Source organism: Vipera ursinii, assembly GCF_947247035.1.
Source record: "Vipera ursinii genome assembly, chromosome: 2".
NCBI classification, from domain to species: domain Eukaryota; kingdom Metazoa; phylum Chordata; class Lepidosauria; order Squamata; family Viperidae; genus Vipera; species Vipera ursinii.
Window position 1 is genome coordinate 261167498 of NC_139513.1, and position 13906 is coordinate 261181403.

General features: G+C 37.6%; 1 protein-coding gene across 1 annotated transcript in view; it reads left to right on the forward strand.

Annotated features, from left to right (window-relative positions):
- FCHO2 (FCH and mu domain containing endocytic adaptor 2) overlaps positions 1-8906 on the forward strand; it is a 75958-nt gene extending 67052 nt beyond the window's left edge. Inside the window, 5 exon segments of the mRNA XM_083357282.1 lie at positions 854-986; positions 3283-3482; positions 4757-4821; positions 6631-6795; positions 8166-8906. Coding sequence (XP_083213408.1) covers positions 854-986; positions 3283-3482; positions 4757-4821; positions 6631-6795; positions 8166-8188 — 586 coding nt within the window. The 3' untranslated portion in view covers positions 8189-8906.
- Positions 8907-13906: the final 5000 nt, after the last annotated feature.

Here is a 13906-nt window from a genome sequence, read left to right on the forward strand (position 1 = left end):
ATTGGCATTATTCTCATATTGGAGAACAAATACTAAAGAGGAGAAAGATTACAGGCCACATGGTAGATTCATGGTAGAACATTGAAGTGCAGAATAACAAATTTATAACTTGGTCTTTAAATCAATACACTATACAAGTTCTTAATTTCATCTTAAAACAAATAGCAAAACGTAAATTATACCTCAGATGCATATTCATAATGTAAAGGCAGGGAGTAAGGCTACAGTTGATATTCAAATATATATATATATAAATTGGATAGAAAAAAATGGAAAAGAAAAAATGGAGAAGAATTCAGCAGTTAGTGTTTTGTGTTAGTGTAAAGAGTTATACAAGGGACGCGGTGGCTCAGTGGGTTAGGATGCTGAGCTTGTCGATCAGAAGGTCGGCAGTTTGGCGGGTCGAATCCCGAGTGCCGCGTAACAGAGTGAGCGCCTGTTACTCGTCCCAGCTTCTGCCCACCTAGCAGTTCGAACACGTAAAAATGCAAGTAGAAAAATAGGGACCACTACGGTGGGAAGGTAACAGCGTTCCGTGCGCCTTTGGCGTCTAGTCATGCCGGCCACATGACCACGGAGACGTCCTCGGACAAACGCTGGCTCTTCGGCTATGAAACGGAGATGAGCACCGGCCCCTAGAGTCGGAAATGACTAGCACGCATGTGCGGGGGAACCTTTACCTTTACCTTTTTAAAGAGTTATACATAATATTATATTAAACAGAATTCTGCTGTATGCTGCTCGGTGTGCTTGGTGCATGCAGGATTGGGTAGTAAAATGTGTTCTTAATCTTTCAAAGTAATGTGTAAGAAAAGTTTAAATATATGTTTTCATGCCTGCATTTTGTTCACAGTGATCCATCACAAAGTGATTCCAGTGCAAAGGATTTTTGGATGGATATGCAAGCTGTCACAGTCTACCTCAAAAAACTTTCAGAACAGAATCCTTCTGCTTCTTATTACAATGTTGAAGTTCTGAAGTATCAGGTAATTTTTGTACTTTGGTGTTGTGAGTTGAAGATCTTAACTGGCATGAATTACCACCCTACCCCACCTACTAAACACCATATTTACTCAGATTGGTGTGTGCCTTACAGAAATAAGACTATTGAATAATGACACAGCAGGTTAACATAGAGTCTGCATTTTTAAATTTGAAAACTTAATCAAGCTGTTTAACTAGCTGGTCAGCTAATCAAACAATCAGCTGAAGCAACCCAACTTAACCAGCATAAAAAGTTTAAAATCTTAGAGGATCCCTATGTTTGTTGATTTTGGAGAAGAGCACCTCATTGCACGTTCTCTTTTATGTTGGGCTTTTGAGTGTAACCATCTTAGTAGCCTTAGGAGGGAAGATACTATCTGCAGGCTGAAGTAGGTCGAAGGATTACGTCATTAGGAGCAAATAGCCAGAGGTAGGCTGATCAGCTATCCAGTACACTGAGTTATCATCCAAAGCTGTCGTCAACACCACATCTCACATCACATCTGATACTTTTGGAATATTCTGTTTGCTCACTTTGCCCTTTGCTTCAGATATTCATGTTGTGCTTGGGTGCAGGTTCATTGTTGCTAATTAGTAGCGTGAATTATTTTATGTTGCCAGAAGTAGCAAGAATGATTGGCTGATTCCTGAGCAGATACTTAGGAATCCCTAACATCAAAATGTTTTATTGTTCTCACTCCTGCTGATTTCTGCTTCATATTCCTTACAAGCAGCATGGCAGGGTCTTCAAGGTCCTTAAGGACCTTTATACTATACTGCATACTTTCATTGGTAATGGTGAGTTATTTGCTGATTCCTCCAAGTTACCAACATTGGCAGCTGTGGACTCAGATTTACTAAGGAGTCTGTTCCTTTTCTTCCTGTTACCCTCAGTCCCTGGGCTTCTTAACAAAAGAGAGTGGGCTGACATGGCAAAAAATCAGCATCATGCCATTTCTGCAAGAGGAAATGGCAACACAGCACTAACCTTAAAAATACTCCATATGCCTCAGTCTCTTGACTTCCTTACCAGCAGATCTTGCCCTCCCTACATGTAATATGTCTTTATATTCCACAATCATGGCTTGGGAAGTAAGATTTCCATACTGTGGAGAAGATGGAAGTCCCCTAAACTTCAGGGAAGAACCATAAAATGATTGAATCAGAAAAGGGAGCTTGAGTTTGAAAAAAAGTTAGCATAGAATTGCTGTCTCATCTGTACACATAGAGTACTATGTAATTTGGAAGATTTTTTTTCCTAAATAAAAAATACAGTATTTTTGTACTAATGAGGATAATATCTTTTTAACTATAATGTAAAAGAAGGGACAGAATCTCTCTTAGCCAGTCTGCACAATGCACTGGTTTAAAACCACATTCAAAAGCACATTTAAAAGCTTCTGAAATAGAATATAGGGATGTGGTATCGTCTGAAACAGATAGTCATCCAGATACTGACAGACAGCAATGGTAATCCACTCCAATTCTAGTTGTTTGATTGTTAACAACACCCAATCTAAATTAGCAATAGACTACATAATGGCTTTCCAATCTGCATTGTATATTTATGTAACCCTAGAAGGTTCCAGCATCCCAAATCTATCTGCATCACTTCATTCAGTTTCAGCAAATATTAGCAGGGGTGTATTTATAGTATGGAGCAGTTAGCCTGATGGTATGTTAAAATATGTGGTGAAAACAAAAGACAAATTAATTAGAAGTTACAAAACAAGTCTAGTTATAGCACACAACTCAGCATGGAAGATTTGACCCTAGTCCTAACTACATCTCAGAGTGAAGCTGAATGCACAAAAAAGGTTCTCCAGCTGACCAGTGGTCATGTATCAAACATTATTTTAGGTATTCAGGGTTTTAAACATAAGCAACATTTTGAACTGAGTCTAGAAATGAAAGTTGCTAAGAAGATCCAATAGGTTTAACAGAATCAACAAAGAATCAGGACTCCTCTTCACTAGTTCATAGTTTAATCATTTCCTCGGGCAATCAAAGCTATTAGACCCCAAAGAACCATCTGTGAAGCTTACAATATTTAACAATTTCCTATTACATAACATAGGTTAAGTAATAGGTTAAGTAATTCCAACCTAGGGCATTTAACTATACAATTATAATTAAATAATTATTAATACGAGTAATGAAAACATCTCAAAATCTGTATTTTTATGAAATTAGCTTTAATAATAATTGGCTTTTTAGTATATGAAGTGAAAAATGAACTTTGGAAGTCAATGAGTTTTTCAGGATTGATCCTAAAAAGTTGTTCAATTATTTTCAAAGGTATTGTCAAACGGTATCCAGTCTACACCTCTGAATCTTGCCACATATTGGAAATGCAATGCTAGCACAACTGATGTAAGAGTTGATTACAAATACAATCCAGCATCTATGGCAATGCCAAGTATGCTATCCAATATACAAGTCATCGTACCAGTTGATGGAGGTGTAATAAACATGCAGTCACTTCCACCAGCAAAATGGTAACTTTTTTATTATTGATACTGCATTAAATTCATATTAAGATACTTGTCCTGTCTTCTAAAACCATTTGTGAAATCCATTGATTGTTGGTGCTCGAAGCAGTTGTCATGGAACTGAAAGAGGGAAGTGTTGGGAGACCAGTGGGAACTTTATTATGGGGTAGATATTACAGAAGCTTGGTTGATGTACAAAAAGATATTTCCTCATTCCCACTCTTCTCAAGGAATGAAAGTGTTTTTATGTGACACTGAACTGTAAAGAGAAGTTGAGATAACTGTTGTATCCAACTTAACCAGCAAGGGCTCTTTTTAAATTTCTGGATCTTATCACAAGACTGTTGGTAGAGTTTTCTACGCTGTTAGTGCTGGGACCTATAACTACTTTGTCCTTGGATGAGTATAAAGGTGATTAAGATTCCATGCACCCATGGGCTTGTCCTAATTGATCTTAGTTTCTGTGTATCTTGTTTATGATTTACGATTTCTCCAGTGTTGTGTGCCTCTCGGGTTTAACATTTGTATGAAGTTACTGGAAAAGATCTTCCACTAATTTGGGTTGAAATGCCAACACTATGCTGATGGTACTGAATTATACATCATCACCCTAGCCTTAATCAGAGATGCTTTGGACACCCCCTGAATTAGTATTTGGAGGTTGCAAGCTCCTAGATGGGCCAAAACAACTTTAAATTCAAGCAAGACAGAATTCCTATTTGTGCAAAGATAACTCTGCTCGTTGGCAGTCCTGGTGATTTCTCTAGAAGGGATCATTACTCTCTGAAGGAACAAGTCCACAATTTAAGGATTACCTCAAACTCATGGTTCCTATTGAAACATGGCCAATATATTCCTCATTCAGCTAAGATGATGCACCAGTTGCAACCCTATTAAGACTGTGAGACCCATACCCACATTACCTTCTACATCAATATATTGGGCCGCCTTTGATCATATCTTGGAAACAACATTAGTGCACAATCCAGCAATTAAGATATTAGGACTATATTTGTCATATAACACCAGTTATTTGGTTGTTTCATAGGCTACCAGTTAGTTTCTGAACCTAATCCATCACTCATAAAGCCATGAATAGCTTGGCTCCAGGTTACATTAAGGACTGTCTCTTCCGGGAGGAATATCTAAAATCTGTTCGAGGCTGGAGTCCGATGCATACTTGCATTATATTTTTAAGTACTTGAAAACTTGCCTAAGAGAATCGATGCAGAGTAGCAGTATGGAGAACTGCCAATATATGATTTTTTTTCCCCTTATAGGAACTCAGAGCAGATGAAAGCTTTGTGGAAATTAGCTAGTATTTCAGAAAAATCAGAAAATGGCGGTAAGAAGAAATTTATTTTTATTTTATTTTAATTCCATTTATATCCCACCCTTCTCCGAAGACTCAGGGCGGCTTACAAGCTTAGCAGTAGCCTTCATTCTATGTATATACCTGCTTATTAGGGCTTTCACACACACACCCAAGCGGCATTATTACAAAGTCAGCTTAATTGCCCCCAACAATCTGGGTCCTCATTTTACCTACCTCGGAAGGATGGAAGGCTGAGTCAACCTTGAGCCTGGTGGGATGCGAACCTGCACTAATTGCAGGCAGCTGGTGTTACTTAAGGAGGCATCAGCCCACTGCTCCACCAAGGCTATTTAACTATTATAGATAAGAAAACTACCACTGGTATTTTGACAAAAAAATCAATTAAAAGCTAACACCATACTGTATAGTCTATATACAGAAATGGAAATCATTATTTTTCTCCCCAAAGATAGTTTTGATGGATTTTTTTTCATTGACACTATTATATTTTGCAATATTTTATTTATTTAGAAAATTTATATGTCAAAACTGACATTAAGCCTTATCTATTTTTTCATTATAGCACAATAAATTATGAGCACATACTATGTTGAACTGCAGAAAAAATAAGTTGTGTCAACTATCTCAATACAGAAAAGCCTTAAAAACACAAGAAAAAAATGAAGTAATTTAAACTACAGTCTGTTTTGAATGAAAAAATATGCTTTGATTCACCATATTGAAGTGAGATCTTCTTAAGCATGTGAATATAGGTGTATGTAGATCAGGGGTGTCAAACTCGCAATGTCACGTGACGTAGTGTATCGCAACTTTTTTTCCAGTGCCAGCAATGGGATGGGCACGGTTTCACTATGACGCATCCGGCCCGTGGGCTGGCAGTTTGACACCCCTGATGTAGATCAACCAAACAGACATTTGTACGTCAGTTTTGATCTGAGATTTATAGCAGATTGTTATCTACGTATATACACTTGTATGCATGAGCCACAATAAAGAAAGCTTGGTATAACTAGTCTTATGTATTTTAAAAGGATTCAAGAACAACTACAATGCCAATTAACACATATGCCAATGGAAACATGAGATTCAATACAAAATATATGAAATTACTCCAGTTAATTGAAAAGCCAAGTAAATTAAGAAATTATTATAAAATGACAATATATTTTGGTATAGAAAAATACATAATTATCAATAAGGTAAAGGTAAAGGTTCCCCTGCACATGCGTGCTAGTCGTTTCCAACTCTAGGGACCGGTGCTCATCTCCGTTTCAAAGCCGAAGAGCCAGCGCTTGTCCGAGGACGTCTCCGTGGTCATGTGGCCGGCATGACTAGACGCCAAAGGCGCACAGAACGCTGTTACCTTCCCACCGTAGTGGTCCCTATTTTTCTACTTGCATTTTTACGTGCTTTCGAACTGCTAGGTTGGCAGAAGCTGGGCCGAGTAACAGGCGCTCACTCTGTTACGCGGCACTCGGGATTCGACCCGCCAAACTGCCGACCTTCTGATCGACAAGCTCAGCGTCCTAACTCACTGAGCCACCGCGTCCCTAATTATCAATACCTATATCTATTTACACACTCTGTGTTAAACATCAGCCACTGTTACGTTGCTGTAATAAAATTGGTTGATTGTGTTGGTGTTTTGCATCAATTATAATGAAGAATTTTAAAGCACTTTCAACATGAAAAGAAATGTTATTAGATAAATTTTTGTGGAGTTTTAAATGTATTTATCAGTCAAAGATCAATTGTATTGTACTTATGCTAATAAGCAGACGTCTTTTATCATTTCTCTCTCTCTTCCCTCCTGAATAGGCTCTGGCTCTCTCAGAGCTAAATTTGACCTTTCTGAAGGGCCCAGTAAGCCAACAACACTTGCAGTGCAATTTATCAGTGAGGGAAGCACCCTTTCTGGAGTAGATGTTGAATTAATAGGCACTGGCTATCGGCTTTCCCTAATTAAGAAGAGATTTGTCACTGGTAAGAAGGATAATGCTCTTCTGAGGATAACCTCCTGTAGAGCTAATTTGTAATGTCTGACAATCATTGGTAATATAGAATAATAAGTGTAAATTTTTTTGTAATAGATGTTTGCAGTTAGATAACCCTGTTATTTATTTGTTTGTTTATCAAATTTATAAGGCCACTCGCTTCACAAAAAGGTGACCCTGGGTTGTATGGAACAAAGTTGTTAAAATGTGTTCTACTTTTAAAAAATGTGTATACTAATTTTGCATCTTGATTAAAACGTGTGTGTGAGATACGGGTAGTCCTCAACTTACGACCACATTGAGCCCAAAATTTCTGTTGCAAATTAGACAGCTGTTAAGTGAGTTTTGCTCCATTTTACAACCTTTCTTGAGACAATTGTTAAGTGAATCACTGTAATTGTTAAGTTAGAAACACAGTTGTTAAGTGAATCTGGCTTCCCCATTGACTTTGCTTGTCAGAAGGTCGCAAAAAGTGATCACATGACAAGGGACACTCTAACCATCATAAGGGAGTTGCCACGCGTCTACATTTTGACTACAAAATGGTTGTAAGGGTGAAAAATGGTCATGTCACTATTTCAGTACTGTTATAACTTTGGTCACTAAATAAATTGGTGTAGGTCAAGGACTACCTGTATATATTTATGTATACAGAGAGGGAATATTTTTTTTATTTTTATTTTAATTCCATTTATATCCATTTATACCCTTCTCCGAAGACTCAGGGCGGCTTACAAACTTAGCAGTAACCTTCATTCTATGTATATGCCTGCTTATTAGGGCTTTCACACACACCCCAAGCGGCATTATTACAAAGTCAGCTTACTTGCCCCCAACAATCTGGGTCCTCATTTTACCTACCTCGGAAGGATGGAAGGCTGAGTCAACCTTGAGCCTGGTGGGATGCGAACCTGCACTAATTGCAGGCAGCTGGTGTTACTTAAGGAGGCATTAGCCCACTAATATATTAAACCTTTAAAAATCTACAATTTTGTCTGACTTTTGAGACCTAGCCAATTGTATTTTCTTCCCATTCTTCTGGCTCATTTAACAGTTCTACGCCCAGGAAAACTCTCCTCCTAGATGTAAGGGCAACAAAGGGCTTTCCATAATAAAGCACACCAGGTTCCTTGGCTGCAACAAGCAGTTCCCAAGGATTCTTCCATCCTTGGAGCCTGGGAGGAAGTGAGAGGATTCATGCAATTCATGAAATCCTCGTTTTAGACAGAAGGCTGGGGATCATGAGGACTGAAGTACACAGCCCATGATAGCAAAACATGTGGAGCCTGATTTAAAAAAAATACTTTTCTATTAATGTTGTTTATTGAGATACTAACTGGAACTTTTTATGTCTTTCAGGACGGTATATGGCAGATTGCTGAACAGCCTGTTAAGAAAACTAGGTTATTTTCCAATGAATAAGAAGTTTATTCATTCTCTTACTATCTTTCCAACACTATTTTAACATGCATTAATTTTTGAAAACACATTGCATAGTTTTGGAGTTTATACCCAACAAAATGCACTTTTGAAAATAAGTCAGTTTAAAAAATATTCTGTTTTGAAATAGCACTGAAATGAACTCCAACAATATAGAAAATCAGTTGCAATACTGGGAAACAAGATACTGAAATACTTAGTAGTAATGTAGCCTCAGAACCAAATAGGAGTTATGTGTGGTATTTAAAGTGTGTGGTGCTTTGTGATACCTTAAACAAAACTATATTTTAACTTTCTATAAATATTACTGAAGTATATTTTTCAATTTTCAATATTGCCATTCCATAAACAAAACAGTGGCAAAGTATTTTTTTGTTTTCACACTTGTATATTCATGTGTCATATCTTATTAGAGATTATCTATAAAAATAACTTTATTTCCATATATCACATAATTAAATGACCAGTGTTTTATAGCAGATGGTTTTTAAAAATGTAAAGTGCAATGTTTTTTTTAATTGCAATGTACAACAGAGTTATTTACTCCTGCCATTAGTTAACATGATGGGAGTTGTAATTTTAATTAATGCTGTAGATTATTTATTTTTATATGAAATGTGTAATGTTTGTGCCTTTTCAAAGCAGTGCCTGTCAAATTTTTATGTGCTTCTCATTTCTTGTTTTCACTATCTACATCTTCCAATTAGTAAACTTGAAGGAAGTAATTTTATGCTTACAGAATGGAAGAATCAATTGTGTTCTACCTTCCATGTACACCTCAAATTTGCTAGGGAGGCTTTCCGGGACTTCTGGTGCAGATTTTGTGAGGTCATGAGGCATTTAAATGGGAAGGAGAAGCCAACCTCACTGGAAAATAGGCACAATTGGACATAACCTGGCATTTGGAAATCAAAAGAGAAAATAGCCTTTAAGATAACTTCTGTTGGGTTAAATGCAATAAATTCAGCCATTACAAAGGAAACCTTTTAACTTTTGTCAGTTACCATATAGTATCAACATTTAAAATATCACCAAAGATGTGTAAAATTCTGAAAGTACAGTAAATTTTAAAATAATAAAAATGCTACACTTCTGAAAAGTGTAGAATTTCCCTCTTCTAGCTACAAAAAGCTGAATTTCATATGTTTTCAAACATATAGAATGAATGTAAGTGTTGCTTGCGAGCAGCGATGTTGTTTTAAAGATCTGTTTTGAGTAAAACAAAAATAATTACTGATAATTTCAATAAATATTTTATGACCACAAATTAAGAGGCAGATAATAGCCCTCACACAAAGAAAATGACCCATTAAGATAAGTTTAATACAAATCCTGTTTTTTAGAACTTATCTATATACCTTAAGAGATTAAATGCAAAAGTGAATAGTTATTGGGGCAGGTGAATTGTATGGTCAGCATTATCACAGCTTAAATACTTTTTCAAATTCTACTTCCTAACAAAAGCATACATGAAAACCACTAACTCAGTGATAATACTCTAATGAATAAAATAGTGGATTAATATGTCAGTGTTCTATATAGCCACTAAATTTTGAGGAATCCTTAGCACACTACAAATAAAGCTAGATTTTTTTTATTGACATCAAAGTAAATGAATACCCAGGACATTTGTTTTCTCCCTTTTGTGAGACCATTAATCTCCTACAAAAGTGGAGAGAAAATATCAGTGATGTTTGGGGGTGGGGGAAATCAGACACCTGGGATGTGGTTGTCTTATTTTTAAAGACACATGGATCGATTATTTTCTTTTGTTTTGCTTTTAAAATTAAATAAATTTTGCCATCCCTTCATGTGACAGACACGATACCTTCAGCAGCCCAGTAACATTCATTCTTTAACTGGGATATAAATATCTCAGATACTACTACATTGTGACATTCGGGATGGGAAAAAATGGCAGCTAAGCTTTTTTTTCCCTAAGAAAAACAAAGCCACTATTTTTTATTTTCAACGCTGGCGTGTCACTCAAAATTCTTCAGTCTCACATTTTTTAACCAAAAATTAATCCAATTGTAAATGTTCTCAGACATAAACACAAATACTGAAAAGCATGAATAATTCATAGATTAATAACTAATTATTGAATTGCAGTCAGAAATTTGTTTTTACATATTTGCCTTGTTCTATAAAAATCTTAAGACTCCATTAGAGCACTACACAATGAATTTTTATACATTTTGATAGAATTTTTAACTTAAATTGGGATTTTATATGGTACAGACTTTTAATGGACTCTTAATTGTAATCTGCTAATGCAATCAGCAACTGTCGGAACAGTTCAATGACTTGAAAGTCAGTCTGTTTTATCTTCCATTTTAACCATGTATTGTTTCTAATTTAGTGCTAAATTTCAGCACTTTCTAGCCTTTCTACCAAATGTTCTCAAACACACATTCACAAAGGGTGCAGGTTATAATTTTGAAGCCATTCAACTTTATATATAATTTTTTAATATCTATATCTAAATATAGATATAGACGTGTATAAATAAAACCTATCTGGTGGAAATGTCATGTAGCAAGCTGGATCTTGCTTGTTTATAAAGATATCGCCTTTGTAGCTGCCTCTTGGGAGAATCTGCAAACACAAATCTGAAGGGTCTGCAGGTTCTAAAAACTGTAAATTAGAGCAATATAAATCTTATAGAAATTGTAAATACATCTGATCTTTTACAAAAATGTTTTAAAAATTGCAACTATAATAAACATGTAATATATAACAATCTGATTGTTGCTGTTTATATGCTTCCGTATAGTATCCTGAAGCACTGTCTTCAGATAAAATGTAATTTGATTCTGCTTCGCCATTAGAATTTATTCCTTTTCTACATATTTTGAGCACTATTATGGCTATAGGTTTGTGAGCTTACTACTATCAGACAATATCGGTGCTCGCTGTCTGTTTTTTTTAATTGACTAGTACCAGTATCAGAATGTAATAAAAACATAGTCTATTCCTGTTTCCTTTCACTGGTTTGTGGAATAATAAAAATCCTCTCATCCCCATTATATACAGAAAGAAATGGCTAAACTCTCACCACCCTCAATTATTTCTTTACGTGAATTTGTATCTCTTTGTGATTCAGGAAAACAATTGGAGGTGTAGCTACAAAAAGAATGTAATACAGTATACATTTTTAAAATGTAAACTAATTACTGTAATTCCCCAATGTCTTTTTCCTCCACTGAAAATATTCAGTGTAATCCGATAGTGTACAATCTGAAGTTCATACAAAAGTACAATATGTGAGCAGTTTTGCAATCAAGAACCTTTCTCCAACTACTGAAACCATAGATCAGGGGTCTTCAAACTTGGCCCTTTTATGACTTGTGGACTTCAACTCCCAGAATTCCTCAGTGTGGAAGTCCACAAGTCATAAAAGGGCCAAGTTTGAAGACCCCTGCCATAGATGCATGTTGCTGCATTGGCTGGATTAGATGAGGTAGTGGTGAACATGCAGAAAGTGGCTTCTAGATAATGAGTCACTTGAGCACAGGTATGGGGAGAATTGCTTCCAGTAGAAAAATGGATCATTCGCAGTCCAAAACGAAATTTGCTGCAGTTTGCCCAAAACTAGAGCAGAATGAAAAATAAAAGTCCCAAAACAGTTTTCTTGCGAATGATTGAGGACAATAGTTGTCCTGAAAACCTCTATCAGAAAATGCTCTAGACTTACTTAGTGCTAAATAAACAATTTCTGTATCTATAACCAAGTCATTTTAGAAAATTACATATTTAGTATTTGCCTGAGAACTGCAGTGATTAGATATCCACAGGTGTTAGCATCTTCCAAATGAATTGTTTATATTTATTAAATATATGCCTGATCTTCCTATCCAAACTCAAAATATTTCACTCTATTATTCAAGGCAGCAATTCTGATTTATGTAAGCCAAGAAATTTTTCCCTTGTACACAACTGAAGAATTTTCACCTGCATCTTGAATGATTTTAAGCGTAACAAAATCCCCTACATTAGGCATCAGTTCCACGCAGAGAAGCAATTTCATGGGGTCCACGTAAACAACATATTCCTCTTATAATGAACTATCATTGGGATTTCCTCCTGGGATTCCTCAGCTGTAATTACAATGAAATTCCTACCTCAATTACAGCTAACATCTGCAGGTACGTATGTGTCATACCAACACTTAATATTTCTAAACTGTCCAAAGGAACCAATATTCAACAATTATCCAAGTTTAATGTTTTACACATTGGTGTTACCTGAGGCAGAAAAAAAGTTGGAAGTATTTTTTTGAATTTGGTACCTAAACTAAGTCTTTCCTTCTGCATTGGGCACAGTAAACATTTACCTTCCCCCCCTCTGCCCCCCCCCGCAAAAAAACCCCCGAAAAACGTGAAAGGTGTTTCTTGGGGAAGTGAGGCACCTTTAAGTTTTTCCTTGAGCGTTAAATTGCTAGCTTGCTCCTGTAAACTCCGCTCATGCACGTCACTCTTTAAAATGCCGCCTTCCTACCTCCCCATCCGAAGAGAGGGAGGGAGAAGAGGCCGCGAGAGCCCGATTTCTATCGTTTCCGCGGCTCCCTCTCGGCCCGCCTGTTTGGGAAGGAGCTTCACCCCAGAGGGCGCGCGCGATTTGCTCTCCAGGCGCGGCTTGTGGACTCGACTAGAGAAAAGATTTGGCAGCGGCCGCAGAGGAAGGAGCCAAGCGGGGAGGAAAACCGCGGGAGCTTTGCGTCTCAAGGTCACTCCGGGCGTCAGCAAACCGGCACCCGCGGCCCGAGGAAAGCGCCGGGCCCCCGAGCCAGAGCCGGTCGAGAAAGGAAGAGGCTCTCCGGTGTAAGGTAGTGATAGCCAGGTTTCTTGTTCCAGCTTTGGGGCGCCTCCCCTCCGGGGAGAAACGAACGGCTGGGCTTTTGCAAACAGGAATGGCGGCCGGTGCGGAGAAGCTCTTTTTCCTCTCGGATACTGGGAATCCCGTTCGGATTTGCCTTCAGTATTTTTTTTACTGAGAACGAGGCCGATGCTTGCTTCCGTGTCGCCGTAATTCCTTGATTGCAGCTTCTTCCCGCTGCCGCCATCCTTTTCCAACGCCGCTTGCAGCCTGTCCGAACTGGTGGGGTTTTTGCTTTTTTACTTTGAAAGGTGAGGAGCTTATTCCATACGTGCAAGTTAGTCTTCAAACAGGTTATCTCCGCTCCACAAGTATTGCATCTGCACTATAACTCTTTGTCCTTAGCCACAATAGCCATTGAGCATCTGCCTGGGGAGGGGAGGGGGTGATGGAAATTGAAATTTTGGCCCAACACATCTGGAGAGCATCAGGTAGATAGGGCAGCTGCCTGTCAGTGTGGTGTTTAGGTGGTAAGGTTGGGTTCTTTTGAATTGGAATGCCAGAAACTGGGGATGCTTTTTTCACTCTTGTGTGGGTGGATGCCCTAGTTTAGCACAAGTGGTATTCCAGTGAGGAAAAATTCCCACATCAAAACATATAGTACCCCATTTTGCAGATACTGTTCCCTGCAAATAAATGTTCATGTTGCAGTGCTGATCCAACCATTCCAGAAAGCTGTGGTATCTGCTTGTCCTATGCCTTTGGACTACTGCTATCTTCCAATTGTGTGTGTACATATTGTATGTTTGTTGCTTCCAGTGGTACTTTTGGCACGAGGCTGC